We start from the raw sequence: 17,605 nt of genomic DNA, 5'->3' as shown, positions 1-17,605 counted from the left end.
AATACAAATCAAAAGAAGACAGTAGACTTCTGATTTGGCCTTCCCAGACCCCAGGCTTTAGCCCGGGAACACTGGACGCCACTTTTGACGGGTGGTGAGATAGAGGTATAACAGCCATATGTACACTTTTAGAGAACCATAACTTCATGTCTTTTGAGCAATTTAAGAGAAAATTTGACTTGGGAAATGACAATTTGTTTAGATATCTACAGCTGCGACACTTCTATGATACAGAAGTCAAGAATAGGATATCAGTGGTGGTAACGGGTGGTGGGAATGATGGAGATGGCGTATACGCGAACTTCAGTGAAAATAGTATCGGAAATGTACAAACGTTTACAAGCTCGCAACAACTGTGATTCATATATATAATAATGTGAAGAAGAAATGGGAAAGTGAACTGAGTATAATCTTGACGGAGGATGATTGGCATTCTATATGTGAGACACAACACTCATCCACTAGCTCTAGAGGATGGAGAGAATTCGGTTGGAAAAATGTGATGAGATTTTTTAATCACACCGCAAATTAAGAGTAAACAATTAAAAGGGCAACAACCCTGCTGGAGACAGTGTGGACAGATGAATGCCAACCACTCTCACATATTTTGGCTATGTGATAAAGTGCAACCATTTTGGAAGAGTGTTACACAGGAAATGTATGGAATTCTTAGCTATGAATTCCCCATGGAACCCCAGCTGATATACCTGGGTTTGATCACAGAGGAGACCATACATAATGAAGACTTGTACCTGTTCAAAATCATGATAATAGCTGGTAAGAAGGCCATCACAAGGAGCTGGCTCAAAGAAGCCGCTCCAGACAAAGAGACATGGAGGGGAATAGTGGAGGAGATAAGTGATATGGAAAAAATGACATTCCTGCTGAGAATGAAGGCCGAGACATACAACAGACGATGGTCGAAATGGACAACATATGAGCCGTCAGACGGTTAAAGACTGCCATGACACAATCAAAACAGACCTGACATATCAAGAGCATATACAGCCCCCCCCCCCCCCCCCCCCCCCACCATAAAACACTGTCCTGTCCTGTGAGTCCTGTTTGTCCGGTATGTCCTGTGGTGGTGGTTGTCATATTATTAATGTAACTGTATGCTTATGTGAACATTTAAATTTGAAAAATAAAGAGTTATAAAAAATATATATATTTTATACTGAAATACTGTGAGCAGCCTGACCACTTTATACTGAAATACTGCAAGCAGCCTGACCACTTTATACTGAAATACTGCAGGGAGTCAGCAGCCTGACCACTTTATGCTGAAATACTGCGAGCAGCCTGACCACTTTATGCTGAAATACTGCGAGCAGCTTGACCACTTTATGCTGAAATACTGCGAGCAGCCTGACCACTTTATGCTGAAATACTGCGAGCAGCCTGACCACTTTATAGTGAAATACTGCGAGCAGCCTGACCACTTTATGCTGAAATACTGCGAGCAGCCTGACCACTTTATACTGAAATACTGCGAGCAGCCTGACCACTTTATGCTGAAATACTGCGAGCAGCCTGACCACTTTATACTGAAATATTGCCAGCAGCCGAGTTTGGTTGAATTTGCGTTCATTCTTGTGATCGCAGAATGGAGAAATCCTGGAAGGTCTGGTTGGTAGTCAGAGAGACTGCTGTATGACTGAAAAGGTCACAAGTTAGATCCCCCCCATGACTACGGTACTAATGTGTCCTTGAGCAAGACACTGAATGCATACCTGCTCCAGGGGCAACGAAAACATGTGATCCGATCCCTCTAGTGACACACGGACATGAATAACTGAATAATGACTGTGTACTAAGCAAGAGGCTTCCAGTTGCATTTATCAGTCATGTCAACAAGGAAATTCCAATGAAAATTGGCAACTTGGCAACAATGCTGTATATTGTGTTAATTGTTGCTGATCAGTTTGGATGTCTGAAGCTCAGATACAGTATACACGATTTTACCATATTTGAAACGGCAAGTATTTCCAAGTGTTTGCTTTATTTTAACTTACTGTACCAGACATGTCGACAGACCCAACAGTGAAAGCGTTCACCGTTATCAGATCCACGAAACCAATTGACAACCTTATGTATTTTTTTTTTAAGTTATATACAGTGTAACAATAGGATTGTTCTATTTAAGTGCTGTTGCACGTAGGACTCTTTTAGAGGTGACACTGAGGGTTCACTTGTGGTGGAACCAAGCTTATGTTGTAACTATAACAACGGTGAATAAAGTACAAGTAAGCAAGTCTGCTTTAACCCTTCATTGTGTACAGTCGGGACACGGACAGAACATAATGAAACACAAATAAAAAAAATTCTAGATATTTATTCTATAAAAACTTTGAACACATTTGACAGATGAATCAACTAACTAATTAATTGATTAACTGTCTGACTGACAGATCAACCAATTAATTAATGAAATGAAAGACTGTCTGCTTGTCTGTCTGCCCATCACCTGTGCAGCCAGTTCAGTCTGCCTGGCGGTCTTGGTGTTGAGCTCTCGGAGGTCTCTCTCTGCCTCCTCTCTCTTCAGCAGCGCCTGGCTGAGCTGGTAGCGCAGGTCCACACACAGCTAGAGGAGCAGTGCAGAGCAGGGGAAGCAGGGTATTATATTGATTTGATTTGATTTTCTTAGACATTTTTAAAAGATACAAGATTCCAAAAAAAAACGTCAAGGATGCTACACAAAAAAGTCAAGACTTATTGCTATTGTGGTTAGGGATGCTCGATATTGGCTTTTTTACCGATACCGATATACCGATATTGTCCAACTCTTAATTTCCGATACCGATATCAACCGATACCGATATATGCAGGGTTTCCCCCCCAAAAAACTGAATAATTTCAGGTAATTAACATTACATATCTCTTGTTGTGGAATTAACACAGCATTATGCATACTTTTGACAATAAATTAAATCAGAATTTGTTCTTACTTGCTTGCCTGGATAAATAAAGGTTATAGCAATATTAAGAAAAAAACAGATTTTTTTTTAAAAAACCGATACCGATATTTTCCGATATCACATTTTAATGCCAATATCGGACATCCTTAAATTGTGGTCCTTGGTCTCAGACAGACAAGCAATACAAAACAGGACCATAAATAACAATTTGACAAACTACATAGACATGAACATTTGTCTATATTTATAGGTTAACAAAATGTAAACAAATACCCCTACAACTCAACATGAGTTTAGTATTTAGAGTGGTCTCAGTGCATTGTGATCTTCACAGCTTGCTCACCATGGACAGATATTATAAGGCCGCCATAATGAAAAAGTAAATAAGTAATATAACTGTAAATAATCATTTACTCTTACCGGAAATTGATCTCTGGTTCATAGTAAATAGGTATTAGGGGTGGGATTCTTTGGCAAGCTCACAATTTCTATTCTTAGGATCACGACAAAAATAAATGGATTCCTGATTCATCACGATTATCTAAGCAGTTCAGATTGTTATTAACCTTTGTGTTACAATATTGTGTGGGTTTTTTCTGCTTGGATAATCTTGGCTATCTGTAGGATTTAGTGAGCTAAGGATTTATAGTAATGAGAAAGTTGAAACTATAGCACACGACTGAAAACTGAAAAGATCTATTCTTGGAACCGATGTTTAATCTTAGAAGAAAAAAATGTGTAGACTTTTTCCCCCTCACCCTGGGAATTTAGTAAAAAAGTAGATATCATTGTCAAATGAATTGTTATAACAACCATCAGTGCTTTGTTTGTTGAGCTGATTCCAGATTTAATTATTTCCACTCTGGAGATGTCCTTTATTTATGAACCAAATAAAAGCATGAAGTTAAAGTAGCTATAGTAACCGTGTTGTGGCTACAGGCTTGTTTTATTGCAGGGCTTTAGATGCGTCATCACCGCTGTGCCTGACATGTTTTCCTGAGTGACATATGTGCCTTCTCGGACATGTAAAGTTGACCTAAACATTTTCTGACAATTAGTAATATCATATTGGCCCCAATATATTCTCCCTGCAAATTACACCTGAAAAAGTGTAAGTTACACTGGTAAGCTAGTATCTATAATTCCTCTCGATGCCTATACTTTGATCTGATAGCACTGGCTTTAAAAACGGAGCCTGCTACAGCCTTCAAAAGACGGCACTGTTATCATAATTTTCAGAGGGTTAAAAGTGAACACCCTAAGGATTGAGGAGGAGAATAACTCAAATTGTAAAATCATGGTGATCAATGAGTCTAATTGAAATATAATCTATGGTTCTATTTTTCACTTGGAGATAGTTAAATAGAAATAGGCCTACCAGTAGGCTACAGTTTAAAATAAAAAAAAATACTTTATTTTATTAAATTGTATTTAAATAACTGTATTTAAATGTTTAGGCTTGTCTTATTTAAATGATACAATTTAATTTAAATGTAAACATATATATCTTACCTTGGTTTATTCAGTGTGTTAGTATTACTGGTACATTCTGGTCATATATAATTATTTTCTTTATACAACTGGTTTTTCAAAATACCCAAAAGATTCATATTTGTAGTAATAAAAGGAAATGCATTGAAAAGGCTATTGGGGCTAGTACGGTATAATGACCACACTGTTTGATTTAAAAAAAAAATTATATAACTCTAACTCACTGAGAGGTCAAACTAAGGAATTTCTAGATGTCTGTATCTCATAAATAATTTTTTGAGATAAGTATAAACTCAACTCTAAATCTCCATTTAATAGAAGTTTTTCTTCTATTCTTCCAAAAAATGAAATAAAAATATATATATTAAAAAAAAAGTGGGAGATTAATAAATACAGCTAAAGCATAAAAAAAAGTAGATACAGTATGTGAGCTCACGGTGAACATTCTCACAGAATAGCCAAATAAAAGTAAAGACCTGCTGCGATAGAAAAGGCTCTGGCCCCATCAAGTGGATGGATGACAGCATTACAATGAAAGCACAGCTCTCAGACCGGCAGCTACAGTATAATGTCATCTCTGGTTCTCTGAAAGCTCTTACCTCATATTTAGGGGGCATTTTGCGTATTAGATCACAATACTTTGGATTTTAATACCAGGAGAGTGCAATAAAAATGCACCCTGCTGGTATTATCAATAGATAATAAAACAGCCAAGTTGTACAAGTACATGATATTCACTGGTTATTTAGCAAAGAAACTAGTCTAAATTAAATGTTTATTCTTTATTTTCCAGCACCTATTTCTTCTCTTGTATGGAACATTGTTTTGGTGGGTGCACTTCCTCCCCTGTCTGGCTACCACACACCCAAGAGTAAAACACTTTTACAAACTGGACAATGCATTAGGGAAGTAGTGTTCCTGGCTCCAAAAATCACAGCTAATTGATTACTTAAAATATAATGTACTGATCGTGTCCCCCTTGTGACATCACCAAGGGCAATGATTCTGAACAGCTTGTTTAGGCTTGTTAAACAGAATACTTCCAATCCTGGCCAAACGGCAAGGAGTACCTAAGCAATCCCCGTCCCCCGTCCCCCCCAGCATCTAATATAATTCCAGACCAGTCAAATCCATACAAAGACTAGACAAACCCATTTTCCATTATATGTCCATAATAAAAGGGAAATGCCACCCATTTTAAGAATGCACATAATGTTCCGCCTGTGCCCCAGGACAGTGCAGCCAGTACTCTGTCATACAGCTAGAAATCAAGCCCTCTAAAGACAATGAATGGGGCTCTGATTTTATGAGGCCATAACATGTTTGTATGAGCTCTCCCAAATTAGGATTTAATTCTGGTTCAGATCTTGAATGAATGAATGAAAGATTTTTTTATAAAGTATAAAAACTTAAATATATCTGTTCATTTGACATATACAAAAGATAATAATAAAAAGACAACAAAAAGAGAAACAGATCAACAAATCATAGTTCACCCTGTTTCGAAAAAGGAGTAGGAAGAAGTATACACCTTTTCTTTTTTATTCCTACCCCTTTTTAACTCAAATTATATAATTTTATTCTATTGGTAATTATGTATAAACGCTGTATCTCTATACAATCCAATACATTTATATATAAATAAATTTATATAAATATACATATAAAAATATACTAAATAAATACCATATGATATACATAATTTCTTAATTTTTTTTTATTTACATCTTACATCTCCCAATCAACACACTTCCTCTTCCAGATACCCATTTAAGAAAGATTTTTTTGTACATCTTTTTAAACTTATTTATATGTGTGTACTCTGTTTTAGCTCTAACTCCAGACTGTTCCACAAGTCCACCCCACAGATTGACATGCATGCACATACTTTTCATTTTGGTTCTGACACTGAGTTTTTTTTTTTTTAAGTTTAGCCACCTTCTCTTTCCCTGACATATTTTTTAAATATTTTTTGTTAACAGGTTATTTCTGGCTTTGTACATGATTTGTGATGTTTAAAATTTTAACAGAACCATACATTTCAAGGTGTTTGATTTAAGAAAAAGTGGGTTTGTGCGTTCTATCCTTTCTTATTGCTCTTTTCTGTAATATGCATATTGGCTGTAGGGTGCACTTGTAGTTATTTCCCCAGACCTCCACACAGTAAGACAGATACGGTAAAAACAGTGAACAGTATAAAGTGTGTAAGCATTTATGATCCAATATGCGTTTAGTTTTCCCTAGAATTCCAGTGCATTTTGCCAGTTTAGCTCAGACACGGCTTATATGGGGTTTCCAGCTTATTTTGTGGCCTATGATCACTCCAAGAAATGTATTCTCATAAACTCTTTCTATGTGTGTATTGTTTATCATCAGGTTTACCTGTACAATTGTGTTGTTTTCCAAACAGCATGATCTTTGTTTTCTCCAGATTTAGTGATAATTAGTTTTTGTCTAACCACAATTTAAATGTATTCATTTCTGTAGTGATCATCGCCAAAATCTCCTGCAAATTTTCCCCAGATCAAAAAATATTTGTATTGTCTGCAAACAAGACACATTTCAGTATGTTTTATACGTTTCGGCCCTAATACTGACCCTTGTGGTACCCCACAAGTAATATCCATATAGTTGCACAAATTGTTTCCCGTTTCTTAGATAGCTCCTCATCCAGCTCAATCCAGTCCCCCTAATACCATACTTTTCTTATTGAATAATATATTATGATCAATGGTGTCGAAAGCTTTTTTTTAAGTCAATAAATACTCCAAAAGCGATATTTTTTGTTGTCGATACAATTTGTGATTTCTTCTGTTAATTCCATGAGTGCCAATGATGTTGATCTGTCCTTTCTGAATCCATATTGACTGTCTGTCAGCAGGTTGTGTTTTTCAATAAATGTGTCTGTCAGTAAAAGGTTTTTCAAGTATTTTGGAGAATTCTAGTAATGCTAGAATATGAACCTCATTTTGGTGTAAGAGCTCACACAAACATTTTAGCATTGGCCTCATAAAGTCAGAGCCTCATTCATTGTTTATGGAGCAGCCCCAGATTTTACATCCATGTTACGTCACTGATTGGAGGGTTCTCTCTCCGATTTCTAGCTTTAGAAGGGAGCGGTGCGTTTTCACAAATACCGACTGAACTGTCCTAGGGCACAGGAAGAATATAAGTGAATTCTTAAAATGGGTGGCGTTCCCCTTTAAAGAATTATCTCTAGTACCCTGGTGCTGTCTTGTTCCTGATTGGTCAGTTTGCGTAGCGTGTCATCCAGTTGATTGCTCAGCGAGCTCCGCTCTCTGTGGGTTCTGTCTAGCTGTCCCTCCAGCTCTGCCACCTGCTTGGATAGACTGGACACCTGACAGACACAGACACAGAGACACACACAGAGACACACACAGAGACACACACACACACACAGACACACAGACACACAGACACACACACGTTATTTGTCACCAGAGCAATGCTACTAAACAATTGTCAGTAGTTTATTGAACAATTTGGTAGGGGGGGGGGGGGAAACATTTAAGTGATTCAATATAGAAAAATTTTAACAGCATTTAAAACAGATAGAACCCGGAGGGGATATTTAATTTATCAAGGGAAGGTCTGCTGAGCTCCACACTCAACACAGTTCCACACATTCACACCCGGCAGCTGCTCCAGTACAACACCGTCTGACACCGCTGGCCACTAAGCAGCTCCACTGGAGCAGAGGTTGGGGGTTAAGCGACTTTCTCAAGCGCATGTTGACAGTGGCTGTTGGGGGGGGGGGGGGGGGGGCATAACTCGTCTTTCAGTCCTCTGATCTGCTTCACTCACATCTCGCATTGTGTACACACACACACACATACACACACACACACACACACACAGCAGTCGGTCCCACTTCTGTTCCTCCATCTTGAAGTTTCCTGGACTACCAACTCTAGGAACCAAACCATTACACTAGGACTAACCCCTCAGTCAACCAAACACCCATTACACTAGGACTAACCCCTCAGTCAACCAAACATCCATTACACTAGGACTAACCCCTCAGTCAACCAAACATCCATTACACTAGGACTAACCCCTCAGTCAACCAAACACCCATTACACTAGGACTAACCCCTCAGTCAACCAAACATCCATTACACTAGGACTAACCCCTCAGTCAACCAAACACCCATTACACTAGGACTAACCCCTCACAGTCAACCAAACACCCATTACACTAGGACTAACCCCTCACAGTCAACCAAACAGCCATTACACTAGGACTAACCCCTTACAGTCAACCAAACACCCATTACACTAGGACTAACCCCTCACAGTCAACCAAACAGCCATTACACTAGGACTAACCCCTTACAGTCAACCAAACACCCATTACACTAGGACTAACCCCTCACAGTCAACCAAACACCCATTACACTAGGACTAACCCCTCACAGTCAACCAAACAGCCATTACACTAGGACTAACCCCTTACAGTCAACCAAACACCCATTACACTAGGACTAACCCCTTACAGTCAACCAAACACCCATTACACTAGGACTAACCCCTTACAGTCAACCAAACACCCATTACACTAGGACTAACCCCTTACAGTCAGCCAAACACCCATTACACTAGGACTAACGCCTCACAGTCAACCAAACACCCATTACACTAGGACACTAGGACACTATTAGTCCATCAATCAGTCAATCAATTAGTGGCAATCAGTTTGATTGTAGTCAACTAAGACTATTTAAGTTGATTAGTCAGTCTGTGTGTTTTTCTATGCTGAATTGACACAGAGGTCCTTCTGCACGATTCCGTGTAGGAAAGTTGAATGAATGCAGCTAATCCTATGACTAATGGTCGACTAAAAGAATGTCTTTAGTTGTGAGGGACAGCTAAAGGACAGCCATACATTCCATGAGCGCCGGCACAGCCTGAGTTACCGTGTGCGACAGCTCCTTGCTGTCCTTGCGCGCCTCCCCTCTGCCCTCCTCCCTGGCCTGGACCAGTCTCTCCGGCAGAGCCTGCGCCACCTTCTCCAGCCGCTCCCTCTGTTGAGCCAGCTCCCTGCACAGCCGCTCACACTGTACCTCCGCCTACACACACACACACACACACACACACACACACACGCACATGCATTGCACACACACACACAGACATACACACAAACACATAAGCATATACATTATTATTAGGGATGTCCGATATTATGTCCGATATTATCGGCCGATATTGGCATTAAAATGTGATATCGGAAAATATCGGTATCGGTTTAAAAAATAATAATAATAAAAAATTTACATTTCTATAACCTTTATTTACCCAGGCAAGCAAGTAAGAACACATTCAGATTTTATTTATTGTCAAAAGTATGCATAATGTTGTGTTAATTCCACAACAAGAGATATGTAATGTTAATTACCTGAAATTATCAGTTTTTTGGGGGGGGAAACCCTGCATATATCGGTATCGGTTAAAAAAAAGTGTGTTAAATTGCTGCTTTAGCTCCATTTCAGTGTGCGTTCATGGGAGCCGTTTCCCAGTGAGCTCCGGGACAGTCTTTTCCTCCAGGCAGTAAGGCTTATGAACAAATAACTTAACAGCCTGCTGCCTGTCTGCCCACAATACTGTGATTATTGAATTACAATTTAGCGTTATTTTATCGTGTTTCTGCTGCCACTGTGCAGTTTTTGCACACACTACACCTGTACTATGATTCTAATACTGTGATTGTTATTTGATATTTCTTCTTCGGCTTCTCACTACATCTGGACTGTGATTATTGAATTGTAATTTTGTGTTTTGCAGCTGATGTGCACACACTACTGTGATTGTTATGTTATAGCCTAGAGCTATTTATCATGGCTCCTGTGGAAAAGACCATGTTTTCTCTAGACCATGTCCTCAAAAGCACGGACCCTCCATAGGGATGTAACCATCTCAATACAGAATAGAAAATTATATTTGAATACATTTTAATTAGGGATGCTCGATATTGGCTTTTTTACCGATACCGATATTGTCCAACTCGTAACCCTTTATTCGCCAAGGACGAGTTTCCACGTCATTCTCCGCCATGCGTAATATGCCAATGACGCCGTAAGGCGTCTTTGAGATCAATATTTCAAAAATCTGTGATGGCAATCATATTTTACCCACGGAGACTTGGGATCTCCTGTTGATCTCCTCTCAACTCTCCAACGGTTCAAGAGCGCCATCTGGTGGCCGATCGGCGGATCGCCAAAACAGGAAGTGACGCACCGGAAGTGGTGCTCATCCATATTCGGTCCGGGCACTCGCTATCGTTAGCGGGACTCGAGCTCGACACACTGGACAGCGATCAGTTGCCAATAACTCGATAAACAACATGATTTGGACGTATATACTATTATACAACCTGGAAATGGATCGTATATATCAACATCCCATAATCGAGAACTTTCTGCTCCACGCTGACCACCCAACGGTCAGAGGAAGATGCGGTAAGTTTCAGCGTGTTTGATTATTATTAAACGTATAATCTGCTCTGATATATATATCGCCCATACTAAATAAATTATTTAACGTCGGCCACGGACTTATAAACCCCCCCCTCCCCCCCCCCCTCCGGTCACCAGCAGATGATGAGGCATGACGTTTAGGACCTTGTACAATTGAAAGTTTTAATATGACGTCAATCGGTATCAAACTACATTTGATGATGTAATATATGTATTTATAGCTATAACTCGCGTTATGCAGAATGCTGCAGAAAATGATAAAAACATATTTATACTTTAGACCGTATTTTAGTATGAATATGTGAATGAAAAAGTAGAACGTTGCTACATCCTAAACGATAGATACTTGACGTTGAATGGGCAATAGTAATGTCAATTTAGCAATACAATTTAAAAAGTTATAGCCCTGCAAAGGGGAACATCTCCATAGATTTATAGTGGTGGCAGAGAGGGGATTAAAATCAGAATAATCCCTGGCAGATAAAGGGTTAATTTATGATACCGATATCAACCGATACCGATATATGCAGGCCCCCCCCCCCCCCCCCCCGGAATAATTTCAGGTAATTAACATTACATATGTCTTGTTGTGGAATTAACACAACATTATGCATACTTTTGACAATAAATAAAATCAGAATTTGTTCTTACTTGCTTGCCTGGGTAAATAAAGGTTAAATAAATGTAAAAAAAATAAAATAAAAAAAAGATTTTCTTTATTTTTTTTGAAAACCGATACCGATATTTTCTGATATCACATTTTAATGCCAATATCGGCCGATAATATCGGACATCCCTAATTTTAATGCATAAAGGATTGAAAATCAAAACAATTTGTGACCTCTAAAATCTAGATTAGTATTGAATCTGAAAATATGTGTATCGTTAACTAAATCCTATGTATGTATGTTTGACAATGATCTATGGATTCAAATAAAGTTTGTGTGTGTGTTTCTGATTTAGCCTAAAACTGGGGACGCATTTCAGACTAAAGAGAGGTTGAATGGGGGCTGACCCCAATTTGAAAAGAACAATTATTTGGGTCAGTAAGGGTACGGTTAGATAAAAATTAGGGTAAGGGGGTGAGGGGACTAGGGAATGAATGTAAGTCAATGCAATGTCCCCAAAAGTGGCCTAAGTAAACGTGTGCGTGCGTGTGTGTGTGTGTGTGTGTGTGTGTGTGTGTGTGTGTGTGTGTGTGTGCGTGTGTGTCTGACCATGGTCTTCTGGATGTTAGCCTCCTCTGCATTCTGCACAGCCTGTTTGACCTGGCGATAGGCTGACCACTCCCTCTCTTCTGCCCCCTGGTGGCTGGACCGCAGCGCCCGCAGGGTCCCGAGCAACTCATCACGCTCCCTGCAAGACAGACACACACACACACACACACAGTTAGAGAGACTAGCAGAGAAACAGTTAGACAGGCAGAAAAGCAGAGAGACAGCTAGACAGATAGACAAGCAGAGAGACAGCTAGACAGCTAGACAAGCAGAGAGACAACTAGACAGATAGACAAGCAGAGAGACAACAAGTAAAGGAAAGCCTCCGGGCCGGACCTCCTCTCCTCTGCAGTGTTCCACTACTGTGCAGACCAGCTGGCCCCCGTCTTCACTGACATCTACAATACATCCCTACAACTCTGTTCAGTCCCACAGTGCTTTAACCTGTTAAGCTGTAGCCCTATTTTCAGAAGTTTTGCCTAAAGGTACATGCCTAAGTAAATGGAAGATTGCTCCACTTCTACAAGGTAAATTTGCATGTTGTTGGTATCTAGGAACATCTAGGGACCTGGGGCGTATGTATTCCCACAGTGTCAGAAATATTGTGTCTGTTACTAGGCTTGAGTAAATTGTAATAATAAAAAAAAAGGAGAATATAAATTATGATTTTATTTTGCATTTGTGCCGGTGAATAACACCATGAAAACATTGAGGTTCTTCTGATTTCGCTCACTGAGCTCATTCAGCACCCTCTTGAGATCAATTGTACAAAGAATCTAAGCAGATGAATAAAGGGAAGATGGTTAAACAGAATGATTTGTAGATACAGTAATAAATTATAATACATTTTAATTATAAATTCATATTTGACATTGAACTTGACCCTGACCTTATTATGGCCAAATGGATAGGAAAAGGCTCCTCTTTCCAATGGCAGTGTTAAATCTGGATTTAGTAATTTCCTCACGGTTTTACGATAAAATAGATATAATTCTTATTTTCGGTAAATCTTATAAAACATCTGTAAAAATATACACTTTGACTGCTGTTTTGATAGGGTTAAGGTCTTTACTCTTGGATACATTTGAAAAAAACACAACATTAACCTCTTAACCTCACATGTGGGCCCTCTTGAGGACGATTCACGACGTGCCCCTTTGCCGACCTCTAGTGGCTCGGGTGTGCATTTCTTATAATGCAATATATAGATAGAATTAAAGCCCAGTTTGTTGCCTGTCGATTGCCCTTTCAGGTGACAAAGTACACATTACCACCCCCGACTCCCGGTGCTCTAGCTCCGTCAATAACTTGGCGATCTCGAAGAAAATTTGACAGAGTTGTAGCCAATGAGTGTGGCTTTCCAATGATACCCCACATGGGGATCTAATGCGGTCTCTATTGATCGATATATGATAAAGAAAAGCAGGGTCCCCTTATAAGGTGACCTTGCAATCCACCATCATCCCAGTCCTCAAAACCACCAAAATAACCTGTCTCAACGACTACAGACCCATAGCCCTTACATCAGTAGCAATGAAAGCATTTGAACATCTGGTCCTGGACTACCTCAAAACTGCCACAGAACCCCACATGGACCCACACCAGTTTGCCTACCGGACCAACAAGTCAGTAGAGGACGCCATCAACCTGGCTCTCCACCACACTCTACACCTGGAAACCCCCAACACCTACACCGTATCCTGTTTATTGACTTCAGCTCAGCTTTCAACACCATCTCCCCCAATACTCTGTTCCATAAGCTACAGGACATTGACATTAACCCAACCATCAACCACTGTATCCTCAATTTCCTCAGCAATAGAACCCAAACAGTCAAGGTAAACAATAAATCATCCGCCCTCTGACCCTCAGCACTGGGGCCCTCTGACCCCAAGGGCTGCGTCCTTTCCCCTTGGCTCTTCTCCCTCTACACCAACCAGTTCACCCCCCTGGACAGAATTTTTGCAGCCTTCGACACAGTCAACCATCAGATCCTCCTCGCGGCCCTCGCAGGAATGGGAGTGGCTGGATCTGCGCTGACATGACTGACATCATACCTCAATGACCGCTCCTACCAAGTGTCATGGAGAGGGACTCTGTCGGCCACCCGCCCCCTCCGGACGGGTGTCCCCCAGGGCTCGGTCCTAGGACCCCTTCTCTTCTCCCTCTACACTAAATCACTGGGTAACATTATCACGTCTCATGGCTTCTCATATCATTGTTATGCCGATGATACTCAACTCTTCCTCTCCTTCCCTCCCTCAGATATCCACGTCTCTGAGCGGATCTCGGCCTGTCTGTCCGACATCTCCGCCTGGATGATGACCAACCACCTCAAACTGAACCTAAGCAAAACAGAATTGCTCCACCTGCCGGCCAAATCCTCCCCCCTGACCGACCTCTCCATCACAGTCGAGAATGCAGCTGTGACCGCGTCCCCGACCGCCAAGAACCTTGGTGTTGTCCTCGACGACCAGTTGAACTTCTCTGCTCACATCGCAGCGACAACCAGAACCTGCAGATTCCTCCTGAGCAACGTCAGAAGGATACGCCCATTCCTGACAAAAGAAGCCACCCAACTCCTCGTCCAATCAACAGTCATCTCGCGCCTCGACTACTGCAACGCACTGCTAGCTGGCCTCCCGGCCACTGCCACCAAGCCTCTTCAACTCATTCAAAACGCAGCGGCCCGCCTGATCTCAAACCTACCGAAGTCGGCCCATGTCACCCCACTTCTTAGGGACCTGCACTGGCTCCCCATTGCTGCACGTATCCGCTTCAAGGCCCTCGACCTAGCATACCGTGCGGCAAAGGGAACCGCTCCCGCCTACCTCCGGTCAATGGTCTCTAACTACACACCCTCAAGACCCCTACGCTCTGCATCTTCTGGCCGCCTCAGATCTACTCCTATCCAAGCTCCCGGAGGGTCATCAAAGAGAAGCCGCCTATTCTCAGTCCTTGCCCCACAATGGTGGAATGAACTACCCATCCCAGTTAGGACAGCCGAATCCCGTCCAATCTTTCGCCGTCGACTAAAGACTCACTTCTTCAACCATTATCTGAAATGATAAAAAGAAAACAAATTAAAAAAAAAATCTAACCCCGACTAACCTTACTGTCATGCACTTGTCCTAATAAACTAACCTACACTGTAACACGCAACACTTTGATGAACATTGTTACTCAGCTGATAGAGTTATACCCTTCTTGCTGTCTTGTCGCACAGAACTTGTAAGTCGCTTTGGATAAAAGCGTCAGCTAAATGACTAAATGTAAATGTAAATGGACAGTTCAGTCAAGGCCTTCAAGTACACCGACGACACCACCATCCTGGACCTCATCTCCAACAACGATGAGTCCATTTACCGGCAGGAGTTGGACAGAGCAGTGAGGTGGTGCTCAACCAACAACCTCCTGCTCAACACCTCCAAAACCATGGAAATTGCCATAGATTTCATGACTTCAAAAAAAAACATCCATACTCCCAATAACCATCTCAGACCAACCCATAACTGAATCATTCAAGTACCTCGGCACCCACATCAGCAATAAACTCAAATGGGACATTAACACCACTGCCATCATCAAAAAGGCCCAGCAGCGCCTGTACTTCCTCAGGCAACTGAGGAAGTAGAGAGTCCAACAACGCCTGCTGGTCCAATTCTACACCGCCATAATTCAAAGCATCCTCACCTCATCCATCACAGTCTGGTACGGTTCCACTGACAAACACACCAAACACAAACTCCAACGCATCACCAAGACAGCCTCCAAAATAATTGGCTGCCCCCTCCCCTCTCTGGACTCCAGCTACACCTCACGCACAGTCACCCGCTCTGGTAAAATAGTCAACGATCCCTCTCACCCAGCACACCACTTATTTTAACCAGACACACACACTTCACAAACAGTTTTTTCCCCACAGCAGTCCGAACACTAAACACCCTGGCCCGTCCCCCTTTGCACAGACGGCGTTTGATGTCTGTGCTTTTAACAAACTGTACCGCAAACAATTACCACCAACCGTCATTGTGTGGCATTAAAGTATCATGTATCTTGTAATTAGACAGGTAGACAAACAGAGAGACAACTAGACATGTAAACAAGCAGTAATACAGCTAGACAGGTCGACAGTCAGAGAGACGGCTAGACAGTCAGGGAGACAGTAGACAAGCAGAGAAACAGCTCGACAGGTAGACAGTCAGAAACAGCTAGACAGTCAGAGAGACAGGTAGATGGTCCCTGGTTGTATATGTAACGCATGCTAGCTACTGTACATCACAGCCAGAAAGATTAACATAAGAGTGAGATGAACTTGATCTCTCGGGCGCAGGTGATTGATTGATTGATTGATTGAAAATGTTATTAACAGATTGCAGAATGGGTACAATACAGTACGGCTCAATACACACAATTGTTAAGGGGATGCAGACCAGAGAAAGACTTTCGTCTTGTTTACATCAGGGTGCCCCATTTTCAATTCATAATGAATTGTAAGTAAGGGTGCAATTAGCACCGTGCAATCCATTCTTTGTGGATCCCGCCCTCAAAGTTTGTTGATTAAATCAACTGATTTTTGTGTGTGTGTGTGTGTGTGTGTGTGTGTGTGTGTGTGTGTGTGTGTGTGTGTGTGTGTGTGTGTGTGTGTGTGTGTGTGTGTGTGTGTGTGTGTGTGTGTGTGTTGGTGTGTGTGGCAGCCAGCACGGCGTCGTGTTGGGCACACTTCAGACACAGGCCTGCCACGCGGGGAGACGCCCCGTCACCCTTCGCCGCCGCCTCCACCGCCTCCCTGTGTCTCAGACGACCTTTCACCTCCTCGCACTCCTTCTGGCTGACTGAGAGCTCCTTCCTAAAGGAGAGGGGAGGCGGGGCAGAGAGAGAGAGAGAGAGAGAGAGAGAGAGAGAGAGAGAGAGAGAGAGAGAGAGAGAGAGAGAGAGAGAGAGAGAGAGAGAGAGAGAGAGAGAGAGAGAGAGAGAGAGAGAGAGAGAGAGAGAGAGAGAGAGAGAGAGAGAGAGAGAGAGAGAGAGAGAGAGAGAGAGAGAGAGAGAGAGAGAGAGAGAGAGAGAGAGAGAGAGAGAGAGAGAGAAAAAGAGTCATGAAGGATCTAGATCTAAATGTAGTGAATGAGTGAATGTGAGTAAAAACTAGGGATGTCCGATATTATCGGCCGATATAGGCATTAAAATGTGATATCGGAAATTATCGGTATCGGTTTACATTTTATTTTTTTTACATTTATTTAACCTTTATTTACCCAGGCAAGCAAGTAAGAACAAATTATCATTTTATTTATTGTCAAAAGTATGCATAATGTTGTGTTAATTCCACGACAAGAGATATGTAATGTTAATTACCTGAAATTATTCCGTTTTTTGGGGGGGGGGGGGGGGGGGGGAAACCCTGCATATATCGGTATCGGTTGATATCGGTATCGGAAATTAAGAGTTGGACAATATCGGTATAGGTAAAAAAAAGCCAATA

At 41.5% G+C, this 17,605-nt stretch overlaps 1 protein-coding gene across 1 annotated transcript in view; it reads right to left on the bottom strand.

Annotated features, from left to right (window-relative positions):
* sdccag8 (SHH signaling and ciliogenesis regulator sdccag8) overlaps positions 1-17,605 on the bottom strand; it is a gene marked incomplete at its 5' end in the record, with an annotated part of 166,341 nt that overhangs the window by 142,413 nt on the left and 6,323 nt on the right. Inside the window, 5 exons of the mRNA XM_084322006.1 lie at positions 2,468-2,584; positions 7,633-7,767; positions 9,347-9,499; positions 12,124-12,262; positions 16,847-16,972. Of these exons, the coding sequence (XP_084178132.1) occupies positions 2,468-2,584; positions 7,633-7,767; positions 9,347-9,499; positions 12,124-12,262; positions 16,847-16,972 (670 nt within the window). The remainder of the gene's footprint in view (positions 1-2,467; positions 2,585-7,632; positions 7,768-9,346; positions 9,500-12,123; positions 12,263-16,846; positions 16,973-17,605) is intronic.

Source organism: Notolepis coatsorum, assembly GCF_963971535.1.
Source record: "Notolepis coatsorum genome assembly, chromosome: 9".
Lineage (NCBI taxonomy): Eukaryota > Metazoa > Chordata > Actinopteri > Aulopiformes > Paralepididae > Notolepis > Notolepis coatsorum.
Note: the sequence above shows the minus strand (reverse complement) of the source record. Positions and strands in the feature narration are given on the sequence as shown.